This window comes from Oratosquilla oratoria, unplaced genomic scaffold (genome assembly GCF_046742065.1).
Source record: "Oratosquilla oratoria isolate Oo_2021 unplaced genomic scaffold, ASM4674206v1 SCAFFOLD209, whole genome shotgun sequence".
Lineage (NCBI taxonomy): Eukaryota > Metazoa > Arthropoda > Malacostraca > Stomatopoda > Squillidae > Oratosquilla > Oratosquilla oratoria.
Window position 1 is genome coordinate 51,263 of NW_027467561.1, and position 24,250 is coordinate 75,512.

The 24,250-nt window shown below is 36.9% G+C and overlaps 1 protein-coding gene across 1 annotated transcript in view; it reads left to right on the forward strand.

Moving 5' to 3' along the window:
• Positions 1 to 872: 872 nt before the first annotated feature.
• LOC143022865 (trypsin alpha-3-like) overlaps positions 873 to 24,250 on the forward strand; it is a 52,624-nt gene continuing 29,246 nt past the window's right edge. Inside the window, exons 1-4 of the mRNA XM_076181249.1 lie at positions 873 to 1,277; positions 3,938 to 4,044; positions 8,320 to 8,454; positions 17,899 to 18,107. Of these exons, the coding sequence (XP_076037364.1) occupies positions 8,444 to 8,454; positions 17,899 to 18,107 (220 nt within the window). The 5' untranslated portion in view covers positions 873 to 1,277; positions 3,938 to 4,044; positions 8,320 to 8,443. The remainder of the gene's footprint in view (positions 1,278 to 3,937; positions 4,045 to 8,319; positions 8,455 to 17,898; positions 18,108 to 24,250) is intronic.

Sequence of the window (24,250 nt, forward strand, 5' to 3'; positions counted from 1 at the left end):
GCGTAAACACGTATCTTGCACTAAATTCTTTAGGTGTAGTCTTTAGTTGCGTGCGTTGACTGCTTCTCTTCGGTGACGTTTTAGTAGTGTGCGTTGAGTTGTGTGCGCTATTATTCGAAGACGTTTTATTGCGTGCGTTATGTCCCTGGCTACCGCCAATATCGCCCCTGTTATCACTGTCTGTGTTGCCTACTGTCAGCTTTCTGTCACCTCTCTTGCCACTGTTATTCCTATCAACATTGTAGCCACCGTAATCGCCCTTGTGGTTCTCACTTATGGATATGGCAACTCACTTCTTTTAGTTATAATCTTCTGTCCAGGAGAATGATAATATAGAAATTTTCTTCCGAGAGCACGCATGAAAGATCCTACGTGAGCTTTGCAGTGATATAGTGTTGTTTTTTTTAGTCCAATGATCTTTAACTTTACATTTAAAATCCTCTCCAAAGGATGTCATCTTACGATCGTGAACCAATTGAATTTTCTCCACCCTTTCACCAGGTTTGTTGTTACAAGTCTACATGGCAATATTGTTTAGGAGGGTCATGTCAGCAATACACTCGAGCTCCCGGTTATTATTTAAAAATAATTTTTTTTATTACCTGCACAAGGTGGAAAGCGGACTCAGGCGACTCGTTCAGCTATATTGTTTCATAAACACCCAACCCATAAAATGTAACATCTGTCTTCTACCCCACTTTTCTACCAGCCTCTTACACCATCTGCTATTACGCATTTTGTTAGTACATGGAACTATGTCTTTCAAGTACCGGCTTGTATTAAGTTAGTGTGAAATAAGTGCCGTAAACGTACCCAATTTTTTTTACGAATCAAGTTTGCTACCATTGAATTAAAAGTAGTGGTGTCAGATATAGGATACTCGTAGTAGAAGTAGGCCTATGTGCGAACCACCTCGCTATTTTTATCTTTTATTTGCGACACAACACATCTTCACTCATAAACCAATGCCCAAGGGCCAACTCATACACGGTATCTATTAGATATTATTGTAAAGTTCGCCTGGGTCTGTTCGCTTCAGTCAACTTGGTGTATAATTTCTACCCTGCCACAAGGACCTAAACATATTTTCCTGGCGGGCCTTCTTATTTACTTTCTAATATGCTACCATTTACTTTTATTCTCCTGTTTTTACTTTATATCCTAAACCCATATACTTTTTTCTTTGATTTGTTGACACAGAATGCGGCACGGACAACTTGAATGTAACCAGAATTATCAACGGAACGGAACCCGTACCTCGCGGCTACCCGTGGCCGGTAAATATTTCGTTTAATTTCTTTTGCAATAATTCTTATTAATTCTCTTCGTGAATTTTCATTCTAACGGCAACGTGCCTTTTTGGAAGCAATATTATGTATAATGAATTTGTGCAATTCTTGGGATTGACGAACATACTTGTAAAAAAAAAAAAAAATGTAAATCATCAAGGTGGAAATATACGTATATCATCAGACTTTTTGTATTTTAATCCAGGGTTGGGTAACCCTTGGATCGCGTGCAAAACCTGACACATTAAACTTTGTTCGGCATGCAAACCCAGATCTCACCGTATATATATATATATATATATATATATATATATATATATATATATATTTATATATATATATATATATATATATATATATATATATGCGTAAGTAACCACTAGGAAAAGTAAACTAACGAAGCAGAGCGCTTTCGTATAATTACATCTTCAGTGCAGATACAAAGAAGGAATTATAAAATGAAGAAACAAGGTACAGAATATATGACTTAGTGAAGAGGGCATTCGGAGAGGTAGTGGAAGAAGTACACGTGACCGACGTTTGAACCGTCCTGGTAACCAACAAGTATGGGACAACTGCTCATAATTTATATTATAATTTAAATAATTTTGAAATTTCATGAGAAATATAAATATCTAATTTGTACTAACCTTGATGAAGATTAACATTTATCCCCTTACTAGATTTTATCAAACTGCATTCAATTAAATTTCTTTCTGTTATGTTGTTGTTGTATGTGATGACTTTAGCGTTATCCCAGTCAACTGGGTGGTTAAAATGGTTCATGTGGTTGAATATACCGCTAGATTGGTTTCCCTCTCTAACGTATTTCTTGTGTTGATTGATTCGTGTATTGAGTGTTTTAGAAGTCTGATCAACATAAAACTGATTACATGATTTACAAGGTATTTATCATTAAATTATTCTCAGAAATTTGGCATGAGCATGGGTAATCCTCTCTCCCCCGTATTGAGTAATTTATATATAGATTTTTTTAAACTAAAATTTTAAGTTAGATCATTCCCCCAACATAACATGTATGCGGTACATTGATGACATCCTATGCCTGTGGCCCATTCAAGATAATATAAATGTTTTTTTTTATGTAAACTTAATAATTTGGTTAGTTCCATTAAGTTCACGGTGGAGATAGAGAGTGGAGGTATTTTGCCTTTCCTTGATTGTAATATCTACCGCCGTGAAAGTGAGTTGAAGTTTAGTGTATATCGCAAACCAACCAATGTTTGTTCATATATACACTATTATTCCTCACACCCTGATGGCGTAAAGAGATCTGTTTTTTCTTCGATGTTCCTCAGGGCCCTACGCATTTGCAGCCCAGAGTACATCGATGATGAAATAAGGTGTATTTACGACATTGGTACTAAGCTACAATACCCCACACATGTTCTTGACACAGCTTACAATCGTGCTAAAAAGACATTTTATAACCTTAGGTCAACTCAAACTTTCAATATGAATAACTTGCTAATTCTACCATACCAAGAGAACCTGCAAAACATTCCAAATATATTACATAAATTTAACATTAATGTAGTTTTTAACAATAAGAACACTGTAAGACAATTGCTCTTAAATAATTCTGTCAATAGTGATAAAGGGTGTGTGTACAAAATACCTTGTAAATCATGTAATCAGTTTTATGTTGATCAGACTACTAAAACACTCAAAACACGAATCAATCAACGCAAGAAATACGTTAGAGAGGGAAACCAATCTAGCGGTATATTCAACCACATGAACCATTTTAATCACCCAGTTGACTGGGATAACGCTAAAGTCATCACATACAACAACAACATAACAGAAAGAAATTTAATTGAATGCAGTTTGATAAAATCTAGTAAGGGGATAAATGTTAATCTTCATCAAGGTTAGTACAAATTAGATATTTATATTTCTCATGAAATTTCAAAATTATTTAAATTATAATATAAATTATGAGCAGTTGTCCCATACTTGTTGGTTACCAGGACGGTTCAAACGTCGGTCAAGTGTACTTCTTCCACTACCTCTCCGAATGCCCTCTTCACTAAGTCATATATTCTGTACCTTGTTTCTTCATTTTAAAATTCCTTCTTTGTATCTGCACTGAAGATGTAATTATACGAAAGCGCTCTGCTTCGTTAGTTTACTTTTCCTAGTGGCTACTTACGCATTTGTGAACACACGCTCCTAGTCTTTTTATTGCATATATATATATATATATATATATATATATATATATATATATATATATATATACAGTATATATATATATATATATATAATAAATATAATATATATATACAGTATATATATATATATATATATATATATATATATATGTATATATATGTATATATATAAACCAATTAACCAACTTCTTTGGTATGACCATTCATAACCGCATACTGCGCTGGGGCAGTTGATTGGGGGTTTAGGAGGTGAAGGGAGGGGGCCCATGTTCGTATGTAGGCCTATATTTTTACTTCTTTTACTTCGTTAGCACACGAGAAAATTTTGTATCAAAGATTTGGCTTATTTTGGCACACGCAAGAATTATTGTTATTCCTAACATTTCTTCCATCACTGCCACGCTAATATGGTTGGCCCAGAATGACCTCCCCTCCCTCCCTCTCCCCCAGGTAACCATCCACTTGAAATCTGGATTGAAGAAGGAGAATGCAGCTTTCTGTGGCGGAAGCATAATTACAAACAAGCATGTCCTTACCGCTGCCCACTGCGTGGAAGAGTGAGTTATTTTTCTCCTTAACCTCCTACTTCTGGGTATTAATCAACTCCTTGTCCTTGGTCTTTGGTCTTTCTTGCAGAAGACCCGCAGCTCTAAGGTAAACAGCCTCATCTTGGGTCTATAAGCCAACCAGGGAAGATGTGTTTTTGTCTAGGGATTGAAAGTGTGGAGCATGATAGTATAATATGCTCGTGTCTTCAGCGTGGTGGTTACATCTGGGACAGTTTGAATATATGGTTAGGCCTATTATGTGTTGATATTGTTGGGACTGGGAAAAGGTACCGGAAAAGCTGCATGGCTGAGCCACCTCACGGGTGATCTTCCAAAATCCTTCTCACCATGGGAATTAGATTAATTGCTGGGGGTGCAATATTGACGAAGGATGGAACAGTTATAGTGGATTGGTTAGTGAGGTTGTTTAATGTGTACCTAAAGGAGGGGAAAGTGCCAGATGACTGGAGGAGTGTTTGTATAAGTTCACTTTACAAAGGAAAAGGAGACATATGCTTCAAGGGGATCAGTATCTTAGGTGTAGTTGGTATAGGAAATGGGTGCTCTCTGAGGGAATTAGGAGAACAGAGGGGAAAATTGGGAAGAATAGTGTGGGTTTAGGAATGGAAGATGCATAGGTCAGAATTTCTTAGTAATGTAGATTATGCGAAATATTTTTAGGAAAAGGTGAGGATGTCGTTTGGGCTTTTATGAATCTAGAGAAATCATATGCCATGATCAAAAGGAAGGCGATGTGTGATGTGTTGAAGATATATGGGAAAGGAGGAAGGCTGTGAAGGGATATATGTATATATATATATATATATATATATATATATATACACACACACACACACACACACACACACACACACACACACACACACACACACACACACACACACACATATATATATATATATATATATATATATATATATATATATATATTACAAAGAAGTTCATCCAGAACCCTAAGGTTTGGAACTCTTAATAAGCATGGGTGTGATACAGGTGAGAGTAAAAGGGAAGAGATAGGCAGTATGTTTGTGAGAGAGAAGATGGACGTGTTGCCATTAAGTGAAACTAAGTTGAAAGGGAGGGGTAAGTTTGAGTTTGGGAGTGTAGAGGGATGTTGGGAGTGAGGAGAGGACGAAGGAGGGAGGGGGTGGTTATATTAGTAAGCAAAGAGATAGGTAAGAGTGTGGTGGAGTGGAAGGAAATTTCTTCAAGGTTAATGTGGATGAAGGTGAAACTAGAAGGGGAGATGTGGGTCTTTGTAAGTTGGAAGGGGGGAGTAAGTTGAGTTTGGGAGTGTAGAGGGATGTTGGGAGTGAGGTGAGGACAAAGGAGGGAGGGGTGGTTATATTAGTAAGGGAAGAGATAGGTAAGTGTGTGGTGGAGTGGAAGGAAGTTTCCTCAAGGTTAATGTGGATGAAGGTGGAACTGGAAAGGGAGTTGTGGGTCTTTGTAAGCGCATATAGGCCTGGTAGTAAGAAGAGTGTAGAGGAGAGGGAGACATTTTGAATAGATTTAAATAAGTGCTTAGAGAGTTTTGGGAGAAGTGTCGATGTAGTGGTTTTGGCAGATCTCAGTGCTAGAGATGAAGATGAGTCAATAGACAAAATGGTTGGGAAGTGTGGAGGACCAGGTAAAAATCTTAGTGGAGAGTTAATGGTATAGATATGTTTAGAGTTGATGATAGCTAACACAGGGTTTAGGAAAAAAGTCAAGCACGAGTATACATGGGAGAGGATGATGGATAGAAAGGTGGTTGATAAGGTTTTAATGGACTATGCAGTGGTATTCAGAAGAGTAGGAAGCTTTTTGGATGTCCGTGTTCTTAGGGGAGCGGTGGAATATATATATATATATATATATATATATATATATATATATATATATATATATATATATATATATATATATTTGTGGGAAGTAAATTAAGAGTGGTGGATAGATGGAGAAAGAGGAGGACAGAAGTTAAGGAGGTACCTCGAGTAAACTGATTAAATGAGAAGGAAAATGAGCAGGAGTACAAGGAGCAGAAACTGGGAAGGCTTATGGGAATGTTTTAATTGAGAAGACTAGGAGAGGGACAGAGGGAGTAACTGGTGAGGAACAATGTGAGTTTAGGAAAGGTAGGGGTTGCATAGATCAGATTTTTGTGGTAAGACAGATAAGTGAGAAAGCTTAAGGGAAAGGTAAGGATGTTTTTTGGGCCTTTATAGGTTTAGAAAAGGCTTATGACAGGGTAGACAGGGAGGCACTGTGGGAGTTTTTGCAGATATATGGGATCGGAGGAAAGCTGTTAAGGGCAGTCAAGATTTTTTATGAGAGAAGTAGGGCCTGTGTTAGAATTAGAAATGGAGAGAGCAAGTGGTGTGAGGTAAATGTGGGGCTGCATCAGGGATGTGTCATGTTACCATGGCTGTTCAATGTGTACATGGATGGGGTTGTGTGGGAATGGAAATGGTTAAAGGAAATGGAGAAATGTAGGAGATAAGCCAGTTGTTGTTTGCTAACATCATTGTGCTTGCGGCAGGGTCAGAGGGGGGGATTAAGGGAGTTAGTGATGGAGTTTGGGAAAGTATGTGGCAGGAGAAAATTAAAGGTAAATGTGGCTAAAGTAAGGTGATGAGATGTACAAGGGGAGAGGATTGCAGCAAACTGGAAGTAAGTCTTAACCCATTCAACTCCGATGACAAGATGTCTTGTCATTTGGTCAAATAAAACAAAAAATCATAAAACACCAAAATGTTTGATCAAAGACCAGAAAAATATGACGTCAGTCCTCGCTTCGCTCGCGAGCGAAGCGAGGACTGACGTCATATTTTTCTGGTCTTTGATCAAACATTTTGGTGTTTTATGATTTTTTGTTTTATTTGACCAAATGACAAGACATCTTGTCATCGGAGTTTGATGGGTTAAAGGAGAGAGGCTGGGGGAAGTGGATTGGTTTAGGTATTTGGGGTCACATGTGGCAGGAAAGGGAGAAGTAGATGTGGAGGTAAGTTGTAAATTGAGAGAAGAATGTAAATACCTTGACGGGTTAAAAAGTGTCATGAGAAATAGGCATTTAGGAATGGATGCAAAGAGGAGATTGTGTGAGGGGATGATTTTGTTGACAGCACTGTATGGGGCAGAGATTTGGAATTTAAAAGAGGTAGATGGGAGGAGTTTGAAATGAAATGTCTGTTCTGAGAAATAAGGTAGGGATTACAAAATTGGATAGAGTGAGAAACAATGTGAGGAGGAGAGTGAGGTGGAAAAGGAGAAGGCAGATGGGGCTAATGAAAGAGTATTGGGATGATTTGGACAAATGGAAAGAGTGAAGAAAGATTAGCAAAAGAAGTGTGGAAGGCAGGTGGATGGAATGAACTTGGGGAAACAACAGAAGATGAGATGAATGGATAGATGGGTTGAAAGGTGCATTGAGCAAGAGGGGAATGTCTGTTGAGCAAGGGAGGGAGAAAGCAGGAGATAAGGGTGAGTGGAGAATGGCTGTGTATAGATGATACTGTGATGCAAGAAAGGGATGGGGTAGATGTGGGGGGTTAGGGAGTGGCAATGTGTGAATGATATTTTGATGCAGCCCAAGGGGATTTCTCCCCATCTCTTTTTCTGTATGAGGGGACAGAGAGGGGGAACACCAATTAAGGGAAGCAGCCTTGCTCGGGATGTATTGTGTCTTGGTGCATTGCTTCTGACCCAGGGCAATGGGTGGGATACAGGGATGAAAAATCATCCATGAGGAGCTAAGATGAAAGGGAGGAAAGGGTGGTGGATGGGTGTGGAATGGGTGGGAATGAAATGGATGGGAATGGGTATATGCATTTTGACTTGGCTACCACCCTGGTAAGGGAAAAAATGCTTGGTATATAGATAGCTCATATGAAGCCAAACATCATATTTTATCACTTATTTTCAAACTTGTGTGTGCAAGAGATGTTCCCCGGAGGATCCGAGTTCTAATACAATAACTACCAGTAGCCTGTATCTGCACTGGCAGTCCAAGCACGGGGAACAAGTATAACAGCATCAGTCATGCCTCATGGTGGAAGCTCTTCTTTCATGTCTTCACTCATTGTATTATCATTCCCTCCTTCAAAATTCTTTCATTCCTTTTGAATCTTTATCCTTCAAAAACCTCAAAGTGAATTTTCTTGGCACATTTCCTTGGTTAAATGGACTTAATGAATTAATGTATACTTTATGGGGGATGTGACAGCTCCAATTGTGGGACCCTTTATTCACAGTTGTTCTTTTCTTTTCTAATTTTAGTTTCACAGCAAGTGGGCTCCTTACGACTATAAGTCCCGATAATTTACTCGTGCGTTATGCAGATCACAACATAAAGGTCAATGACATCCCACGGGCCTACTTCGTCGCAGTCGAGAAGATCATCATGTATGAGAAGTGAGTAACCGTGTACCTAAGTCGTTGGTTATGTGCCCAAAATCAGCTTTGTACACACACTATACTGGGTTACTGGTGTAGTGGTTCCACATTTGACCGCTTATTCAGCTATATTAGTTTGAGTCCCTGCCCAGAGTTGAAAAACATCACAGCACAAGCTGGCACCCCAACTTTGGGGGGCAAGGCAATGGGTGTGTATATATACTGTATAAAGCCACAGCATTACCCATAGATTGAGCAATGTATATGGTTTGAGCTCCCATCCAGGAGGGTCTGCAATTCAGTAGTTCTCCTTCAACTTTTATGAATTAGCGCCACATTAGCTCTTTTCCAGTCCTGTGGCACCATGTCCTTCTCTAATAGGCATACAGTTAAGTCTTGAATCATTCAGTCCAAGATCACATCAGACCCTGGGATTGTTCACATGTCAATTGCTTTCAATGTTTTGTGTACTTTCTTTTCTTTCACTTTTATTTCATTCAACCTGGTAATATTTTTACACATCTCTCTCAGAAATATTTTTGTACGAAAATATGAAACTTCTGACAATGGTTCTTTGTAAACGTTCCTATCCAGTGTTAGCTAAGAGATTTGTTCCCTGTGTCTTAATTTACTGCTGACAAACCTGAATAACAGTTTAGGCTCAACATGTTGTGTGTGTGTGTGTGTACATGTATTTACCTAGTTGTATTTACCTAGTTGTATTTTCCGGGAAGGGGAGCTATGCTCGTGGTGTCCCGTCTTCATATCTCGTTTTATCTAGACTGTTTTTAAATTCGTGTATCGTTTTTGCACACACCACATTTTCATCTAACTTGTTCCAAACGTCTATTATCCTGTGGGGAAAGCTGTTCTTTTTCAGGTCTCTTCTATAATTGTCTTTTTTATTTTCTTTCCGTGTCCTCTTGTATCTCTACTATCCCATTTTATTAGATCCTCTCTATCAATAATTTCTATGCCTTTCATGATTCTATAAATAGTTATCAATTCTCCTCTCTCTCTTCTTTGCTCTAATGTTTGTAACTCATGTTTTTCCAGTCTCTCCTCATATGATAGCTCTGATAGCGTTGGTACCAATTTCGTAATTGCTCTTTGTATTCTTTCAAGTTTTGTTATACATTTTTTTGTACTTAATTATACATTTCTTTTTATCTGCTAAGTCTCTTACTATATTCTCCTTCTGTCTCATCACTTTATTAACTGTGTCCATAGTGAGTTCCTTTCTTTGTTTCACTATATCTCTAAATTCAATTTTGCTATTCTCCTGAACCTTTTTCCAACCACTTACTTCTTTCGCTATGGACTCTTTATTCTCTTTATCATTCCTTTTTAATTCCTCATTCTCATCCTTTAATTCCTTTAACTGTCTTTTTAATTCTTCTATTTCTTTATTTAGGTTTTGGTTCTCCTTCTTTATTTTTTTCCAATTTATCAACTCATTGTGTAATTAGTGCAAGTTGACTGAACCTATTTTTGGTTCACCTTCTTGAAATATTTTTAGTACCCTGTTCACTCTTTCTCTCTCCACTCTTACTCTTGTAGTCCTATTTGGATTATGTTTCTCTCCCATTCCTAACATAATTATACTGTTTTTTTTAATCTGCTAAGTCTCTTGCTATAGTCTCCTTCTCTCTCATCACTTTAATAAATGTGTCCTTAGTGTGTTCCTTCATCTGTTGTTTCACTATATCTCTAAATTCAATTTTGCTATTCTCCTGAACCTTTTTCCAACCACTTACCTCTTTTGCTATGGACTCTTTATTCTCTTTATCATTCCTCTTTAATTCCTCATTCTCATCCTTTACTTCTTTTAACTGTCTTTTTAATTCTTCTATTTCTTTATTTAGGTTTTGGTTCTCCTTCTTTAGTTCTTCCAATTTATCAACTCTTTGTGTAATCAGTGCAAGTTGACTGAACCTAACCTCCCATGATTCGTTCATTTTTGTTAGTTTTTCCTCTAGACTTGCTAATCGGGGGAGGTTGTCATCTCCTCCCTCATTCAATCCATAAAAATAATTATCTCCACTTTCTATTGCGCTACTCATATCTATATTTCTAATTTCTATGGCTTTACGAATTTCTTCGACTTCACCTCTGTCGTCTGCGCATCTCTTGACATTTCTTCTGACATCCGGGGCCCATTCGTCCCCTTCCTCATTTTCTTCCGTTTTCTTCACCTTCCCACTACATCATGATATTTCCCCCTTCCCTACTAATACAACACAGGTACTCCCTCGTTGTTGAAATCCACGAAAATTGCGTTTTTTCAGGAGTTCCAATCTTCGCCGTCAATTCGACGATCGTGTGTGTGTGTGTGTGTGTGTGTGTTTATATTTACCTAAATGTAGTTTATGGGGTTGAATCAGTGCTCATATTATCCCATTTATTTTCCTCTATATGTCAAATCATGCCTTAAATTATCTTATAGTGTTGTCTTAGGTTATGTTTTCATCTAACTTATTCCACAAGTCCACACTTTGTTTTTGTGGAAAGCTATACTTTTTGAAATAATTTTTTTTCTTTTTCAGATTTTTACTATGACCTATTGTTAATCTTTCTTCTTGTACCACTAATTCCTTTTTGTCCACTTTCTCCAAAACTATTTACAGTTTACTTGTCATTATCATGTCATCTCTCTTCATTCTTCCAAGATGGGAGGTCATAGTTTCTTTAATCTTTCCTCATATGTTATGTTGTTTAGACCAGGGATCATCTTGGTTACCCGCCTTTTGAATTCTCTCAAATTTCCTTACACCTTGCTTTAAGTATTGTGACCATCACTGTTGCATATTCCAATCTGGGCCATATCAAGCTTTCAATTATTTTCTTTATCATGTCCTCACCCATGTAATGAAATGCCACATTCGTATTTTTCAACAGATTGTAGGGCTCTCCTGGTTATACCTAGGTCCTTTTCGTCCTTTGCTTTTTCTTTTACTTTATTTCCCATTTGATAATCCATGGCTGGTCTTTTTTTTTTTTTTTTTTTTTTTTTTTTTTACTTTGGCCTATTTCCAATATTTTGATTTTTTTTATGTTAAAATCAATTTTCCACTCTTGACTCTATATACTTTATCCATGTCCCTTTACAACATTATACAATTCTCATTTCTTAATGTCCTCATGATCTTTGCATTGTCGTCAAATAGGGTTGCATAACTATAATTTTTTTTGTCATGTTATATATATGAAGAAATTAAAGGAGCCAAACCTGACCCCTATGGAACACTGCTGGTTACTTTTTTCCATTCTGACTTTTCATCTCTCACTACTGTTCTCACATGTTTGTCCTTTGAGAAATCTTTTATCCATTCTAGTACGTTTCCACTGAGGCTTCCTATGTCTTCTAAGTTCCATACCACTCTCTTATGTGGCACCATGTCAAAATATTTTTCCATATCCAAATATACAAAGTCCACCCATCCCTCTCTCATACAGAACATAGATTACTCACAAGTAAAAACTTAACAGATTTGTAATACATGACTTTCCTTTTCTGAATCAAAATGGATTATTAATATTCTTTGCTGTTAGAGATGTCTTATCCATCTTTTCCTATTTTTTCACATATTTTTGCTATTGTATTTACATAATTGTTATATACAGGAAAGGAACAATGTTTGTTGGGTTCCATCTCCTAGCTTCAAATTCGTGTGCATGTGGAGGGGGAGGGGTGATTTGCCTAATTGTAGTATACAGTTTAGGTTCATATTTGCATTTATCATCAACACATTATGTGTGTGTGCATTTACCTAATTGCAGTACAGAAAAGGAGCAATGATTGTTGGATCCTGCCTCCTACTCTCCAATATGTTATACCTAGCCTCAACTTCATGTACGGTTCCATCTTGGTCCATAATCTCCAATTTTCATATTCAGATTTGAATTCACATATTGTTCAAACCTGGGCTCCCATTCTAAGCTATTTCAATTGTTTATGCATCTTTGTGAAAAACTGTATTTTTTTTACATCCTTTAGACCAGGGGTTCTCATTAGGGGTGAAATTCACCCCCAGGGGGGAATTTTGGGTTTTCTGGGGGTGAATTGTGACCACATTAAGTTTACGGAGTGAGGAAAGCAAATATAGGCTCTGGCCTATCTGGCCTGTCACCTGGGCTGGAATTATACCAGTGCTGACCCAGGTTAATCTTAGGATTAGAAAAGTGTTACACTGTGCGATAATATCTGCATATTATTTAGAATGCACCTTTTGAAACAGGCAATCTTGGAAAGGAGGGGGGAATGACATTCTGGCAAAGGGTGAAAGGGGTGCATGAGCCAAGCAAGGCTGAAAACCCCTGCTTTAGACAGTGCATAAACACTGTGAAATTGGCGGAGGATAGCTGCAGTTGAGAGCCAAAGTTCAGGAAATTTGGGACGCCGGCCGGCCACGCACGTTCCCTTCAATCCGAGCGTGTAATTTCGATTTCGAATGACCAGAGAAATGTTTCTCAGAGGGAAGCAAACTCATGTAAATCACAGACCTAGGCTAATCAAACAGAACATACTACACTGATTTTATTATGATTCAAATTATTTCCACAAACAGTGGCATGCAGCTGAGATTCATAGCTTTTATCTCAATATTATGAACTTTTACAGTAATTCACTTATCAACTAACTGGGCAAGATATACATATGTATTTGGTTGTCCTACCTGGCTAGCCCTGCGCGCTATAATCCTATCTAATTAAATAAATACCTCTGATAATTCGCTCCTGTAATAAGGCACTGACTGGTGATGTCTTAATATTAGTGGGTGTCCTCGGTTGAACAGGATGCTGTTGATATTCGTGGATCCATGCGCCGCGTAGGAGGCGGCGGGAAACATGCCTGTCCTTAGTCGATGACACTAAACACGCGGTCGGGGAGGGGATTCGCGTCAGATGATTTCCTTTCCCCTATCTTCTGCTTTATACATTAACTAAAAGTTTTAGTTAATGAGTGCTAATTGAATCACTGGAGTGAGTTTGGCATGAACTCTGATTGAACTTGTAGATTCTGATTTCGGGGAATGTCGCGAAACACAGTTCAAGCATGTTCCGATGCACCTTTGTAGGAACGTCACGAAACACATTTCTTGTTTCAGTAAGTTTCCGGGACACTAGCACGAATCACTTTTACGTGACTGGCGATGGCCAACGATGTAAATGGCATGTCGAGGATACAAGGTCCTTACAAGATGTGTGTCGTGTATCGTCCTCCCATGGGAGCGTGATGCCTACTGCTTACTGCCTGATACTGGGCTCTGAAGCATTAGGTCTAGTGCACTGTTTGCGGTGATCTTTCTTCTGATCACTAAGTTTCGAGAGGAATGCACCGCAACGTCTGGGCAGGAGTTGAAGTATTTCTAATAGTCTTTTGAGGTAGTCACTAGTTACGAGAGAGGGATATATGATCCTAACTAGCCTAATCAAAACTAGCCTAGACAAGAAGTGGCAAACGCGCAGGGGGGTTAATAAATGAAAAAAATGGAGCCAAAATCAAATGGTAATACATAGGTAAAATATAGGCTACCAATCCTAGTCATAAGGTACAAGCATAAAAATGTAATATGGTGAACTAGTAAACTGAAAGGTTGAGACATTTCAATCTTAACATTATAACATCTGTGATGCCTTCGATGCGGAGCATACGAAGGGACATCTTGGAAGACGGGGGGAGGAAGTTCCTGAGTAACTAAGAGATACCTAAACTCGATAAGGCACTGTAACTAACTAGTGCTAAACTTGCACAACAATTACTGGAGGAAAGGGAGAGGGAAAATATCAAGACGTAGTTACTAGAGGCCTCAAGATGTCCAGCGGTTCCATAGAGTGAGAGAAGTAATAGCCGAAGGAGCTGAAAAGAGACGAAAGAAAATGGAAAGCAGGCATTGTGTCAGCGATTCCATAGAGCATAGGAAAGTGTTAACCGAAAGGGTTGAAAAGAGACGAAAGAAGATGGGACGTAATAGGCAGTGTGTCACAACGCAAAGTTGTGACAACCTCAGCCCTCCAATCCCCAATCAAGAGATCTCTTCTGTCAAAGTAAACTGTTACCTTTAGCGATCTGAATACTGTAACCATATCACCTCTTTCTCTTCGATCTTTCAAAGTTGGCAGACCCAGTGCTTTTAGTCTCTCCTATAATTTATCTACCAGGCTGGAAACCAGTTTGGTTTTTGCCCTTTGAATTCTCTCGATCTTGCTTATATCCTTCATTCTATGTGGGGACCATACCACAGATGCATATTCTAGACTTGGACAGATCAGTGTTTCTGTGAGGTTAATTATTATTTCTTCATCCATATAGTTGAAAATCACTTTAGTCTTCTGCAGGAGTCTGTATGTCTCTTCCACAATCCTGCTCATATATCTGTTAGGTGTGTCTGTGTATTTACCTAATTGTAGTATACAGGTAAAGGAGCAATACTCGTTGGGTCCCACCTTATATTATCCAATCATTTATCCTACCTAGCCTCAAATTCACGTACTGTTCAAACTTAATCTATATCCTTGATTTCCAATCATCATATTTAGTTTTGAACTCAAATATTGTTTGAGCTTGGGCTATTCCAAAGCTATTCCAAGTATTTATGCATCTATATGGAAAACTGTATTTCTTCACATCCTTTAGACATGTGGTCTTTCTTAATTTGCCCCCGTGACCTTTTAAAGCCCTCCCATCTTTAATCGGGTGATCTCTTCTTCCAATGCAATCTATTCCCTTTAGTGATCTGAATGCTGTAATTATATCACCTCTTTCTCTTTGATCTTTCAAAGTTGGCATACCCAGTGCTTTTAGTCTTTCTTCGTATGTTTTATACGCCAAGCTGGGGACCAGTTTGGTTGCTACCCTCTTGATCTTGCTTATATCCTTCACTGTGTGGGGGAACCATACTACTGACACATATTCCACTCTTTGATGGATCAGGGTTTTGATGAGTTTTTTCATCATCTCTTCGTCATCCACTTTGATCATTTGTAGTACTCAGTATGTCTCTCCCCTTAATCTTGATGATATGTCTGTCACATGACAGGTTGCCTTTTATCAACTCTCCCAAATCTTTCTCCTCTTTTGTTTTTGTAATGGATTCACTTCCCAAGGAGTAGTTTAAGGATGGTCTTTTGCCACCATTGCCCATTTCTAGTACTTTGCATTTTTTGTTAAAATTTATTCCCCATTCTTGGATCCATGCAAAAATAGTATCTAGATCTTTTTGTTTTTATGTGTATTTACCTAGTTGTGTTATATGGGAAGGAGAGCTATGTTTGTAGTGACCCGTCTTTGTATCTCGCAACATCTAGTTTTTTTCTTAAATTCTTGTATGGTGTTTGCACACACTATTGTTTCATCCAATTTGTTCCAGACATCTACCACTCTGTGTGGATTCTTTTTTCAGATCTCTTCTATAACTATCCTTTTTGAATTTCTTTTCATGTCCCCTTTTATCCCACTTTAATAAGTCTTCTCTGTCAAGGACTTCCATGCTTTTCATGATTCTGTAAATGGCCAATAGATCGGCTCTTTCTCTTCTTTATTCCAGGGTTGGTAGTTCCAGTTTAGACAATCTTTGTTCGCATGTCAATTTTGAAAGTGTGTATTTACCTAGTTGTATTATACAGGAAGGGGAGCTATGCTCGTTGTGACATGTCTTTGTATCTCGCAACACCTAGTTTGTTCTTAAATTCGTGTATGGTGTTTGCACACACTATTGTTTCATCCAGTTTGTTCCAGACACCCACCACTCTGTGTGGAAAACTATTTTTTCATATCTCTTCTATAACTATCCTTTTTGAGTTTCTTTTTATGTCCTCTTGTTTTTCTTTTATTCCACTTTAATAAGTCTTCTCTGTCAAGGACTCCCATGCCTTTCATGATTCTGTAAATGGCCAATAGATGCTCTCTTTCTGTTCTTTGTTCCAGGGTTGGTAATTGCAGTTTAGACAATCTTTGTTCGTATGTCAACTTTGAAAGTGCTGGGGCCATCTTTGTCATTGCTCTTTGGATTCTTTCTAGTTTCTTTATATATATATATATATATATATATATATATATATATATATATATATATATATATATATATATATATATATATGATATAAATATATATATAATATTTTTTTTACTGGCTGTCCAGAGTGTCGCAGCGTACTCTGATCTTGGTCTTATCAGTGTGACTAATATATTTTTTTTTTACCATTACTTCATCCAAGTAATTAAAAGCCACCTTTATTGATCTTAGTAAATTGTAGGTTTCTTCGATTATTTTGCCTATTTGCTTGTCTGGGGACATGTCTGTGGTGATAATTACTCCTAGGTCCTTTTCGGGACTTTCTTTACTTTCTTTGTATTGATTTGATATTTTCTTGATATATATATTTTTTTTATACTTTTTTTTTCAAAACTCTATTATACTACATTTCTTGATGTTGAAGTTCACTTCCCACTTTTGGCTCCATTCCCAGACTTTGTCCAGGTCTCTCTATAGTGATTCAGGTTTTTTCTCTACTTTCTTTAGTAGTTCAAATAACATTCAACACCTTCATCCATGTCATTTATATATATAGCAAACATTATCAGAGCTAATACTGAACCTCGTGGGACTCCACTTATCATTTCTTCCCAGGACGAGTTTTTATCTCTAAGTGCAACCCTCATTTTCCTCCCATGCAAGAAATCTTCCATCCATTTCAATAATTTTTCTTGTACACCTCCTGTCGTTTCAAGTTTTCTTAATAGTTTTTGTGTGGTATTTTATCGAACGCCTTTTGCAAATCCAAGAGAGCACAATCTGCCCATCCGTCCCTTTCTTGCATTATATCTATTAACCTTGAATAAAAAAATCAAGCTTGTGGTACATGATCTTCTTTGTCTAAAACCAAATTGTTTTGGATTCAGTATATTGTTTTCTTCTAGATGTTTAGTCCATCTACTTTTGATCACTTTTTCACATATTTTAGCTATTGTGCTTGTAAGAGAGACTGGTCTATAGTTTGTTGTGTCTTCCTTACCTCCCTCTTTATATATTGGCACAATATTGGCATTTCCCCAGTCTTGTGGTACTTTTCCTTCTTTGAGTGAGCAATCTATTATCTTATATATTTTCCCGTTAGTTCATTTATACATTCTTTTAGTATCCAGTTTGCAATTTTGTCCAGTCCATGTGATTTTCTGACACCAAGGTTAATATTTGGTCCTTTATTTCTTTCTGTGTCACAATTATTTCTTTAATTGGGGGATCTTTCTCCCTTTCCTTCATTCCAATTGTGTGTATTTTCATTTATGAATACAGATTTGAAATATTTGTTCATAATTTTAGCCATTTCTATATCTTCTTTATATTCTGTATTCCCTTGACGTAGTTTCACTATGCGCATGTATGTGTTCATACATATTTACCTCCTTCCTAATATGCAGTTCAACTACCAGTGCAATTAACATGAGTCTTGCATATTCAGTTATGACAGCTCGACTATAGACGGTGACATTGCCCTGTTGCTGATCAATGTTACGGTGGACTTCAACCGCGATAGAAAAATTGCACCGATATGCCTTCCAAGCCCTTTGGTGAATTACTACGGACAAGATGCGACAGTCATGGGATGGGGAACAACAAAAAATGGTGTCAACAAGATGTCGCCTGTCTTGTTGACAGTCAAAACCAAAGGTACATATGATTAATTTGTCTTCATAAACTTTGTTTTTTGCAGATCAATACTTGTTTTTATTTATCTATTGCTATTGTTGTTGTTATTCCTTTGAGTATCAAAATAATACCTGACATGTTGCCACATATCAAATGGTGTTTTGTCTACTTTTTATCTTATTTTACTCCCTCTTACCTATACTCCAAATCTGACGCAAACACACACACACACACACACACACACACACACACACACACACACACACACACACACACACACACACACACACACACACACTTCATCGAACGGACGGCGTAGAGGACGTTCTGAAGAAAAAGTGAAATTTTCGTGGATCCCAAAGCAAAGGAAGTACCTATTGTATTTACAGGGTGGGGGAAATTGCTCGTGGTGTAGTGGGAAAGTGAGGAAAAAGGAGAAGGGGAGGGATTACTGAGGGAAATGGAAGGAAATGAGGAAGGGGAGGACTTGGTCCAAGAGGCCAGACGGCTTGTAAACAAACGCCGAACCGATGATTTGGATTTCGATGATGGGACTAACAAAAATGTAAAGATTAGAAACATAGATAAGAGCAGTTCAATGGAAGGTGAGGATAATAATTTCCAAGGATTTAATGAGGGGGCGGCGGATACCAACCTCCCCCGACTGGCAAAACTGGAGGAAAAACTTGAACAAATGACTGAACATTGGGAGATTAGGTTCGGTAAAATGTCAAAAATTGCAGAGAGGGTTGAAAAATTGGAAGAACTAGAGAAGGCGAACAAAAACTTAACTGATGAAATAGAAGAACTAAAAAGACAGTTAAGAGAAGTAAAAGAGGAGAATGAAGAATTAAAAAGGAACAATAAAGACAATAAAGAAACAATAGCAAAAGAGGCACAGGGGTGGAGGAAGATACAGGAAAATAGTAAAGTTGCATTTACTGATATAATTAAACAGCAAATGAAAGAACAAACTGAAGACTCAGTTATCAAAGTAATGAGACAGAAGGAGAATATTGTAAGAGACTTAGCAGACAAAAAGAAATGTATAATCATATTAGGAATGGAAGAGAAACATAACCCAGATAAAACCACAAGAATCAAAGAGGAAAATGAAAAAGTAAACAGTTTAATACAATTAGTCCAGGAAGATGAACCAGAAATAATGAAACAAATCGAAGAGAAATTCAGGCTCGGAAAGTATAGTACAGATAAGACCAGACCAATTAAGATTAAATTCAGGTCACAAACGACGGCAGAGAATATCTTGGCAAAAACAGGGAAACTAGCAGCAAGTGAACAATATAAAAAGGTATGGATAAAAAGGGAAATGAATAAAGAGGAAAGAGAGGAAGAAAAAAATAAAATACTTGAAGCTAAGAAAAAAAAAAAAAAAAAAAACGAGACCAGAACAGAGTCAGAAAAAGAGATTCTATTGGAGAGTAGTGAATATGAAAGTAAGGAAATTCGACATACTAGAGAAAAACAAAAGGGAAACAGAGAACACAATGGAAATGGCAGAAAACTAAGAGTGCCTTACACAAATATAGATGGATTAATAACAGGAGTGAATGAGCTGAATGATTATAATTATCTGAAGGAAAAAGAACCGGACATAATGGGAATTGTAGAAACAAAATTAAAAGGTCCACTACCACCCAACAGTGTAGGACATGATGCATATAATTATTGGATTAGAAACAGAGAGACAAAGCAAAGGGGTGCAGTTCCTGACTAAGAAGGATATAAACGTGAGGTGTGTCACATATGGAAAGAATAGAGTAGAGATGATTATGATCGAAGTGGAAGACAGAGATAAGAAGAGCAGAAAGTTTGTGATAAGTTATGTGCCTCTGAAAACAGCCTCGTGGGAAGAGAGTGAACATAAAAGTATGTTAGAGGACACAAAGCTAACATTAAATAAGATAATGGAAGATGGAGGAAGAATAGTTATGATGGGCGACTTTAATTGCAAAGAAATCTGTTGGGAAGAGATGACAGTAAAGGGTGGAGACGGCTCATGGGGAAACGCTTTACTTGAGATGATTACTGACCATACAATGACACAGTGGCTACAGGAGAACAATAGATATAGAAATGAAGAACCATCGAGACTAGACCTAATAATTACATCTGAACCTAGAATAGTGGAAAAGATTGAATATAAAACACCAATAAGTAAAAGTGACCACATATTGATTGAACTGGAACTAAATGAGGAAAAATACATGAAAAGAAATGAACAATATAGAAAAGGAAGAATGATGTATGAAAAACAAACTTTGATAAAATAAGAGAATTCTTTCAAAAAGAAAACTGGGAAGGAATATACAAAGAAGAAACAACAGTGGAAGAGAAATGGAATATTTTGACAAACATTTACAAAAAAAGGAGTGGAAAAGTGTGCCCTAAGGCAAAAACAAGAAAAAGAATATGTAAAATGCTGGTACAACAAAAGTTGTAGGAAGTTAAAAGACAAAATAGATAAAGCTTGGACCAGATGGAAAAAAGACAGAAGGCCTGAAAAATGGAAAATATATACTTGTTATAGAAATGAATATGTACAAACGTGCAGAGAGGAAAAGAGAAAATATGGAAAAGATATCATAGAAAAGTGTAAAGATCAACCAAAACTATTTTACAGATTTGTAAACAACAAACTGAAAAACAAACAAGACTTGGATAAATTAAGACAAGGAAGAGTTGAATACACAGAGGAAATTGAAATGGCGGAAATTATGAACAAACATTTTAAATCAGTGTTTACAAGGGAGAACATACAACATGAAGAGATCGAATGGAAAGAGAAAGTCCCCCTATGAAAGAAATAGAAGTAACAAAGAATGAAATATTGAAACACTTGAGTAATCTTGATGTCAGAAAATCGCATGGACCAGATGAAATTGCAAACTGGATTCTGAAAGAATGCAGGAATGAACTGGCAGACAAAATACATCGAATGATAAACAGTTCCTTGAAAGAATGAAAAGTTCCAGAAGATTGGAAAAAAGCAAATATAGTACCTATATATAAAGGAGGAAATAAAGAAGACCCTACCAACTATAGACCAGTCTCTCTAACAAGTACAATAGCAAAAATTTGTGAAAGAATTGTCAAAAGTAGATGGGTAAGGTATTTAGAAAAAAACAACGTGCTAAATCCAAGGCAATTTGGATTCAGACAAGGACGATCATGCGTCACCAATTTAATATGTTTCTATTCAAGGCTAATAGATATAATACAAGAGAGAGATGGATGGGCTGATTGTGCATTTCTAGGCCTAAAAAAGGCTTTTGACAAAGTACCACATAAGAAGTTGCTTAAGAAATTAGAAACTGAAAGAGGAATACAGGGCAAACTGCTTAAATGGATGGAAGACTTTTTGCAAGAAAGAAAAATGAGAGTAGTGATAAGAGACAAACACTCAAAATGGGATGAAGTAATAAGCGGTGTTCCACAAGGAACAGTTCTAGCCCCAATAATGTTTGCTATATATATTAATGATATGGATGAAGGAATAGAAAGTTATATGAGCTTCTTTGCAGATGATGCAAAACTACTGAAAAAAGTGAACACGGAAGAAGATTGTGAATCACTACAGAGTGATCTAAATAAAGTACAGGGATGGAGTAGGAAGTGGGAGATGGAGTTCAATACCAAAAAGTGTAGTATAATGGAATATGGAGAAAGCAAAAACAGAATAACAGGATCATATAAATTGGGAGAAGAAGGAATAAAAAAAAGTAGAAAATGAGAAGGACCTGGGAGTCATTGTTATGAACAATATGTCACCTGAGAAACATATAAATAAGATTTTTGGAGAAACTTATAATTCAATAAGAACAATCAAAGTTGCATTTACATACCTGGATGAAGAAATGGTGAAGAAAATTCTAATCACCCTGATAAGACCAAGATTGGAATATGCAGCAACGATATGGTCACCAAGCACAAAAAAAACAAAAAACAAAATGTAAAAAAAAAAACAAAAAAAACAAACTTGAAAGAATACAAAGAGCAATTACAAAATTGGCACCAACACTCTCAAAACTATCATATGAAGAGAGACTAGCAAAACTTGAGCTACAGACACTAGAGCAAAGAAGAGAGAGAGGAGATTTGATAGCTATTTACAGAATCATGAAAGCCATAGAAATTACTGATAGAGAGAATCTGATAAAATGGGATGATAGAAATAAAAGAGGACACGGAAAGAAAATAAAAAAAGACAGCTATAGAAGAGATCTGAAAAAGAACAGCTTTCCTCACAGAGTAATAGACAGTTGGAACAAGTTAGATGAGAAAGTGGTGTGTGCAAAAACAATACATGAATTTAAAAATAGTTTAGATAAAATGAGATATGAAGACGGGACACCATGAGCATAGCTCCCCTTCCCGTAAAATACAACTAGGTAAACTAGGTAAATACACACACACACACACACACACACACACACACACACACACACACACACACACACACACACACACACACACACACACACACACAGACCGATTCACAGCGAAGATTGGAGCTCCGAAGAAGAAGGGAAATTTTCGTGAATCTCAACAACGAGGAAGTACCTTTTTGTATTTATAGGGAAGGGGAAAGCTCGTGGTGTAGTGGAAAGGTGATGAAAAAGGAGAAGGGGAGGGATTACTGAGGGAAGTGGAAGGAAATGAGGGAGGAGGCGCACGGGCGCCACCTGACGGAAAAAAGTCAACAAAAGGTCCTCAGCTGACGCAGGAGAAGTGAATAATTTCAGTAAAATAATTAAGTTTAGAAATATAAATAACAATAAAATAGAAAGTGAAGATAGTAATTTCAATGGATTTAATGAAGCGAGGGATGCCAACCTTCCCCCGATTAGCAAGGCTAGAGGAAAGACTAGAAAAAATGGCTCAACACTGGGAAAGTAGGCTAGGTTAACTCACACAGATTGCACAGCGAGTTGATATATTGGAACAATTAAAGAAGGAAAACCAAAACCTAACTAAAGAAGTAGAAGAATTGAAAAAAACAGTTAAAGAAAGTAAAAGATGAGAATGAGGAATTAAAGAGAAATGATAGAGAGAATAAAGAGTCCATAGCAAAAGAAGCACAGGGTTGGAATAAAGTCCAAGAGAGCAATAAAATTGTATTTAACGACAAACTGAAAATACAGTTATTAAAGTAATGAGCGAGAAGGAGAATATAGTAAGAGACTTAGCAGATAAAAAGAAATGTATAATTATATTAGGGATGGAAGAGAAGTATAACTTAAACAGGACTACGAGAATTAAGGAAGAAAAAAAAAGTAAACAATATATTAGAATTAGTTCAGGAAGATGAACCTGAAATAGGGAAACAAATTGAAGAAATGAATAGGCTCGGGAAATATAGTACAGATAAGACCAGACCAATTAAGATTGAATTCAGGTCACAAACGACAGTAGAGAATATCTTAGCAAAAACAGGGAAACTAACAGACAGTGATCAATATGAAAAGGTATGGATAAAAAGAGAAATGAATATAGAGGAAAGAGGAGGAAAAATCGAAAAGCAAGAAGCTAAGAAAAAAAAAACGAGAAAAGAACAGAATCAGAAAAAAAGGAATTCTAATGTATAGTAGTGGATATGAAAGTGAGGAAATGGACCATAACAGAAAAAAAAAAAAAAAAAATAGAAAAACAAAAACAAAAGGGAAACAGAAAATACAATGGAAGTAGCAGAAAATTAAGAGTGTCTTACACAAATATAGATGGATTAATAACAGGCTTGTACGACCTGAATGCTTATCTAAAGGAAAAAGAACCGGACATAATGGGAATTGTTAAGACAAAATTAAAAGGTCCACTACCACCCAACAGTGTAGGACATGGTGCATATAATTATTGGATTAGAAACAGAGAGACAAAATAAGGGGGTGGAGTTATGTTCCTGACTAAGAAGGATATAAACGTGAGGTGTGTCACATATGGAAAGAATAGAGTAGAGATGATTATGATCGAAGTGGAAGACAGAGATACGAAGAGCAGAAAGTTTGTAATAAATTATGTGCCTCCAAAAACGGCCTCGTGGGAAGAGAGAGAACATAAAAGAATGTTATAGGACACAAGAATAACATTAAATAAGATAATGGAAGATGGAGGAAGAATAGTTATAATGGGCGACTTTAATTGTA